The sequence below is a fragment of the Hippichthys cyanospilos genome, chromosome 4, assembly GCF_059441005.1.
Source record: "Hippichthys cyanospilos isolate Australia breed blue-spotted pipefish chromosome 4, RoL_Hcya_1.0, whole genome shotgun sequence".
NCBI lineage: Eukaryota > Metazoa > Chordata > Actinopteri > Syngnathiformes > Syngnathidae > Hippichthys > Hippichthys cyanospilos.
Window position 1 is genome coordinate 21,334,528 of NC_142372.1, and position 7,238 is coordinate 21,341,765.

General features: G+C 43.9%; 1 protein-coding gene across 1 annotated transcript in view; it reads right to left on the reverse strand.

The window, feature by feature from the left end:
- LOC148424984 (SMAD family member 6-like) overlaps nt 1-6,449 on the reverse strand; it is a 21,011-nt gene extending 14,562 nt beyond the window's left edge. Inside the window, exons 1-3 of the mRNA XM_088414050.1 lie at nt 5,237-6,449; nt 3,614-3,667; nt 2,991-3,050 (exon numbers count right to left, since the gene is read on the reverse strand). Of these exons, the coding sequence (XP_088270176.1) occupies nt 2,991-3,050; nt 3,614-3,667; nt 5,237-5,882 (760 nt within the window). The 5' untranslated portion in view covers nt 5,883-6,449. The remainder of the gene's footprint in view (nt 1-2,990; nt 3,051-3,613; nt 3,668-5,236) is intronic.
- Nucleotides 6,450-7,238: the final 789 nt, after the last annotated feature.

Below are 7,238 nucleotides of genomic sequence, written 5' to 3' on the forward strand. Positions count from 1 at the left end.
CCGCTAGTCAACCTCCGAAATCATTCAAAGATTTGTCGCAGCATTTTGTATTTTATTTTATTGACACCAAGAGCTTTTGACAATGAGCTATAGTGAGCGAGAGAGGGAGTCGTGGATCTAAAATTTGGGAGTTCAGAAAGCAATATCGCTGGTCTCTTATTTAGTCATTTTCTCCCAACGCGCAAATGAGTAGGAAGTGGGATTAAAGTGGCGTCTTCAAATTGTTTAAGTCTGTAATTGTAACAGAAAGTGAACATGCACGGTTATCATGTATATAATACACTGGTCACACCATACCAGAAACGATTGTCACAAATCACACAAAGGCTCGTAAGGCGTAGGAATAAGAGGGCTAGTTTGTTGAACTTGAGAGCCTGCTGACTGAATTGGTTTAACACCTAAAACTTTGAAATGTTTCTCTTTTTAGTTGAAAAATTGTTTACGCAAGATCCTGCTGTGCACTGTGGCAGAAGGTAAAATCTGGAGGACACCTTTCGGTGCGGTAAATAAAAAATCCTCACCTTATCTGCACCCCTAGCTAAGATGGCGAGAAAGTCAAACGAGTTCTGTTTGTTGCCTTGCGCGAGAGAGTGGGAGAGAGACTGGTTGAAAACTAACGACAGATGTGTTGATACACTGACGAGACGAGATGGCAGAAATTGGATTTAAAGCTAATTTATTGGCTAACTAAAATCGAGGGCCCTATTTTCGTACTCAAGCCCGGGTCTCGGGATCGGTGAGGCATAGACGTGGTCGGGTGTGGCCAGACCGAGATTTGGCAATTTAGTAGACAGGCGCAGCTTGGCGCGGATAGACGGAGGGGGTGCACGGCATGGGTGTGTCAAAGCAGCCTTCTCCTATCGTGCAATCAGAGCGGCCCCTCCCTGTCCCTTCAAATGTGTTCCACTTGACGAAAATCCCAAATATGGCGGAGAATGAGAGGATACCCAATTTCACCCGAAAAGAGTCTGCAAGTAGACCTCATTGGATGGACGATGTCAAATTAGCTTGGAGGACCTCACAGCTGTTGCGGATGAGTCCTGCTATGGCATACTTGAGAACCGCAGGCCCGGTTTAAGCCGTTCAATGCTCGTTAAACGCCGGACCACATGCAAACTAGCGCAGCTCCCTTCGTGCTGAGCAGCGGGCAACATTATTTCCTGTGATCACATATTATAAACAGTTCAAAGTTATTATGGAAAAAGGCCAGTGCAATAATGTTCAATCAAAAGCGTGTCATTGAATTTACTAAGTTAAAGCAAACATACACACACACACACACACACACACCTTTTGAAAGTGTATGTTAACAAAATAAATCAGATCTAATAAATTGTTTTGTTGTATTAATAAGTTGTTCAATTTCTTTTGTACAGCACATAATTTATATTCTTAAAAAATAAGATGTACTGAATATTTATTGTTCTATTATATATTAATTTCTACATGGAAGTTCCTAATTTATTTTTATTAATATGACAAAAATAAGGTGTAAAGATTATGCTTGTTGTGTATCTAGTAATTATTGCATATTTTTTAAACATTGTTTCCTTTTGGTCACGAAATGAAAAGATGTACTGATATTTTATTTTGATTTTGATGATATGTCTTTTGCGTAAAAGTTTTTATGATCAATAAATCAATCAAGTGTGTCATAAATCTTCCATTGGTTGGGTGGATGTGTATTAATTCAACTAGTCAACTACGTTTATTAATGGGCATTTGCTGAGACTCTACTTTAAATTTCAATCCTGGAAACAACTTTACTGATCACCAGCGGATTGCATCAACACCTTTTTTCCAGGCGACATTGAACACAACATCGTGTAGGTCTTGGAAACGTCCAAATTCTTTAACATGGCTGCCAGTGAATATGTTCAGTATGTTATGGCACTAGACACAATTCCGTAACGTGCGAACCGTGGAGCCACATTTCTAGCCGAGCTGAAAAATTCTGAAAAACCTTGCTACATACTTAAAACATTTGGCATCCCACTTATGTAACATGACACCGCAGGACATAGATATCTGGTCCCAAAACCCCATAAAACCAGCAAGCTATGCAGAGGGAGGTCTCAATGACTCGAGGATCCGTAACGACCCAGCAACAGGCGGCCGCCTACACTCATGACAACAAGGCCAGACAGTGACATCAGCTGTACATTGGACATGTCTGAGATGCCGTGACGACGCTACACGGACTTCACGGAACCCCTCCTCTTTCAGCAAACTTTCGCAAATCAGGCAAACGTGATCGAGTCGGTTCGTGGTTTGTTTGTTTTTTTTCCTAATACTACAACGGACCTCTCTGGCCAACCTTAGCACTTATACAAATAAAGCTCCGGTGTCATCATCTAGAGGGGGCTGTTTCCTGGCCAAGCGCAACCCTGAGCTGCCCCTTTCCACATATATACACACACAAATTCTACACCTAAGCCAGATCACAACCGCCAGGCTCCCCCGCCCCCAAAATACAAGTCTCTTTCCACTGCTCAATTGCAGAGAGGAATGGAGGGATTTGAGGGAAGAAAGAGGGGGATGGGCGCTTGGAAAAGCAAAAGGGATTGGGTGTATGCGTGGGGATCTTATTGCAACTTCATCCCAGTAAAATATTTGGCTGTGGTTAAGAGAGGAAAAGGGAGATGGGGAAAGGGGGTGTGGAAGGCTACTTTTGCAGCATCAGTGTAGTGAGAGACCCCAGACCCCACAAAGTCGCCCATGCCTCGCTGACAATAGACGCTTTATGCCGCAGGCTTTGGGTTATCTTAACAGCCTCCGAAAATAGGAAAGGAGGCACAACATTGCAACGTCGCCATAACTTATCACTCCACGCAGATGGGGGAGGAGGAGAACTCACACAAATCACACAGGCATATTTTCCGGCGGATGCTTTCAAATTCATTTACGTGACAGACACACACAAACAAATGCAAGTTCACAGCCATGACATAGTGGACAAACGTGAATAAATTCAATTAAAATTACTCTACCTGTGTAGTCGGTCCGTGTGATGAGAGGGGGCGGAGTTTCAGTGTAAGACAGTAGAGAGTCTGGAAAAGGTCAAAAAGGGAAAACAAATTACAAATGATTGTGTAGGAATACATTTAGAAACATTTTCCCATCAAGTTCATATAATTTTAAAAAAAAGTGCGGCGACATCTTCGGATCAATACAGTGCAATATAGTGAATCTTTAAACACAAATGATGTTGCGTATTTAGGATCGCCTTGATGCTTGAGGCAAAAAACTTTTCTCAAGCCGCACACAGCTTTGCATCACCGTTCTACAATTTGACACAAGTGGCAAAATCAATCCAAATGACATCACGTGTGCTCATGGCTCATTCTTAAAACGAGCCATTTTCTATAGCCGATGGGTCACTGGTTAAAGTTACTTTGTAACTAGAATATAGTTTTGTAGCCTTTCTAAAGACTGAGTGGAAAGATGTGATTATGCATCAGATTCATCTTGAGTCAAAGGTTATTTTTCAACCTGTAATTTCACTTCCAAGCCATGATGTCAACCACAGAAGGGAATGTGTCAGGCTGCTCTGGCTGAAAGATGACGACACCTGTCATTTACTGCTTTGACGTGTGACTGCTGCCAAACTCACCCAGTGGCTTGCGTTCATCTGTATGGGACACTGAGTATGGGGGAGGAGGTGACTCTGGAACAAAACACACCAACATTTAGAAGGTTAAAATGATCACATGATAACAGCGTTTTGCTTCATGGAGCAGTCCGTGTTTATCATAATCATTATTGAAATCAAATAGGAATATTGCCTCAGAGAAAACAGCACAACTCTTGCATATTTCAGGCTCGATCCCTTCAACACGCAACTGACAGAGAGTGTGTGGCCCCTTTAAGAGAACAGGCAGTAATTGCCGAGTCGTCTGTCAGATACCCAGCGAGTCAGTCTGGCGCCAGCTCTATGCAAACTGTATATTATCGGCACTCCTCACCTAAATAACGAGAAGACCTCCTTGTCAGAGGGAGGCAGAAAGGGAGAAAAAAACAGAACCTCTTTGCGACTGGAGACCGACCTTCAATCGGATCAAATTGCCAGCAAGTTTTTTTTAAGAGCCAAGTATAACAGTCTGAAACAGTTGTGTTTGCATGTTAGGAAGTAAAGTTCCTTTAGAAAAATAGAGACGTGGTTGTGTCTGGTAGTTTTGCAACAACATGCATTAATGAAAAAAACGCTTGTGTATGATAAGGGTTGAGCATTTATTCAATACTTTTTAGTTCCAATACAAAGTCCATCTATAAGTATGCATTTTGGTTTCACCAGTAAAACAATTTAGTGCACTAACAAAGCAACTGAGACTTACTAGTAATGTTTTCAACACTACTGCACTGTTAAAAAAAAATAGGTGACCTAAAAAAAATTTAAAGCAACAAATTCCCATAAATTTTGCTGTAAATTGGCTTTCCCGCATTTAACCTCGAATGAATAAGTTTCCAGAAGTCATTGTCCTTTACATTGTCCCCCAACATAAAGGTAAAAGTAAAAACAACTCAGAAAATTGCTTTGGAGCAAACTACTTGCTTGCTTTGTTGTACTGACTAAAATTGTGACCATAATCGTCAATCATGTTTTAAAGTTGGTTCAACATAAAGAATAGCATTTTTTTTCCAGTGCTTTTTTTTCCTGCACAAAGTAGAACAACTGCAATTTATAGAGATACGATGTGCATTTTGGTGCAACTAGTTGAATCTTGTGCATCATATTGATGTTTTCTTGAATACTAGTAATTCCAGTGTGACACTAGTATATGGACATTAAATACCAGGTAAATGATCAAGCGGCTTTCCAGAAGTGTGATGTCTTTCGCTAAACTCTACTGCTCCGGCATGTGTCATTGAAATTAGCTGTGGGGCTGACTACAAGGTTCACCAAATGGGGTCCCAAAAGGCCCGCTGGGACGTAGCCCGCATCAGACCCCCCTCTCCCTACCACCAAGATATGGTTTGACGTCAGATGGATGGATGGATGGATGGATGGATGGATAGATAGATAGATAGATAGATAGATAGATAGATAGATAGATAGATAGATAGATAGATAGATGGATGGATGGATGGATGGATGGATGGATGGATGGATGGATGGATGGATGGATGGATGGATGGATGGATGGATGGATGGATGGATGGATGGATGGATGGATGGATGGATGGATGGATGGATGGATGGATGGATGGACGGACGGACGGACGGACAGGCATTTACCTGGCCCACACAACCGGCTGTAGTGGTAAGGGTTGCAGCACACCGTTGCAGCGTCCCCCCCTTCAAAACTTTGGCAGTCTAGTAATACTTTGAGCCGGGCGGACGGCGGCAAGTCGCTCCAACGGTACATCCGAGCCAGGAGGTACTGAGGCGATACGTGATGGTCCCCGAAGCGCAGCTCAGTGCCGGGCACCATGACACACTCGCTCGGCAGCCCTCCTTTGGACTCCACAGCCTTGAGTAAAGAATCCAGACTTCGCTCCGGCAGTCTTTTGAGAAAAGCGTAGGCAATTTTCACGAGGTCACACTGACAGGGCGCCCTGTTGTGTTTTTGGGGGACCGCCTGGGCGCTCCGAGGTCTGAGATCCCACTCCCCAAACAAACAACACGTCACCGTCCTGTCCGCCTCCTGTCCGCGGCCAGAGCCCGCGGCACCCTGGTCGTCGTCTGACTGATGACTTTCCTCCCTGTCACCAGAGTCCGCCGCGGGGTCCCCCCCGGCGCGTGTCACCGGTCCCCGTTCCTTTCCGGGCTGCCCGGAGCCACACCGGCATCCTCCCTCAGATCGGCCGCTTCCATCGCCCTGGGTGAGCGCACGGCTTCTCCACAGTCGCCGTACGAGCCCGGAGCGTCTCGACCTGAACATACGACAACCTAGACCGCTCCGAATGCGTCGCGTCGGTCCCGTCCGGCACTCGGAGGGTGCCACATGGGCTTTTTATACTCGGCGCCCGAGACGTGCGGATGGAGCGCGGTGCGCCCAAACTGCGCATCTGGGGGTGGCCGTCCTCGGTCTCTCAAGCAACATTTGGGACTCTGGAGGGGAAGCGTTCACTTCGACATCTCAGAGCCACGTGAAACACTCACACTTTGAACGTTTAACAACTACACTCAATCAAGCCTGAACTCGTGGAGTTCCACGCACACTTCACCAACCATAGTTCCAGGTGCACTATCAATTCAATTGACGGCATATAACAGCATGAGTGCAGGATTACGTTCAAAAGGCTGTCAGGAGTTTGCCTCCCGCTTTGGAAACTCCGCCATCCGTAGAAAAGAAAACTTGCACTCCGACGTAAATCCCCAGTAGACCTGAATCACGTAATAATTCCGCTGCAAAATCCGCGGTCTTTTTGATAGATTCCTTTCTTTGAATACTGATTTGAAGTCGTTCCTCTAAAGCTCTTTGCATGCAAGTCCTCCCCGGGCACACGCGCACTCAAAACACCAGCATGCGTTGGAGACACGCAGCGTCAAGTCTACCATAGGAACAAGAGTCTAGATCCGCAGGTATTTTCAGAATAAAGGAAATTCCTTCCAACGAGCGAAATTTGATTTGGTGCGCAGTTTTATTGATTATGAATAACTTTAAATTAACAATGGCCTAAGTGTTATTAACCAATTGTATGACTTTTTGATTATGGAATGGATTACGTAGTAAAGCAGGAAAAGAGGGGAAAAAACTGCAAGTCGAGTTTTATTCAATCATTCGAACATTCTAAACATCCAAAAGCACAAAAAAACTCTTTGACCCGAAATTGTTTTCGACGCATAAAAAATTTGAGAATTACGTCCAAAACAATGCAAAATTGTTCAAAATACCTTGACTTTATGTGTGTTACTCTGTTCTTCGTCAGTACAACAATAAATAAACAAACAAACAAACAAATAAATAAGTACAATAATAAATATTACCCCAGGAAATACTGATGGTGGCTGCAGCACCCTAAGTAGTTGTTTAGTTCACTTTCCTGTATGACTTGGTTTACATTGGCGTTCCCTTCATTCTGCAGCAATGTGACCCAAACTCATCTAGAAATTAAAACACACCAGGTACAGCTCCAGGATTCTTCTCACCCAGAGCTAGAGGGAGCTTGACTGATACATTGGGGAAGCTGAGAAATTATTTTTTCAAATATATTTTCAAACAACAAGTTAAATGCTGGAGAGGATTAACTAGGACTGGTTTCTGGCAGGGCTATAGCACCCTCTGGCACCGGTA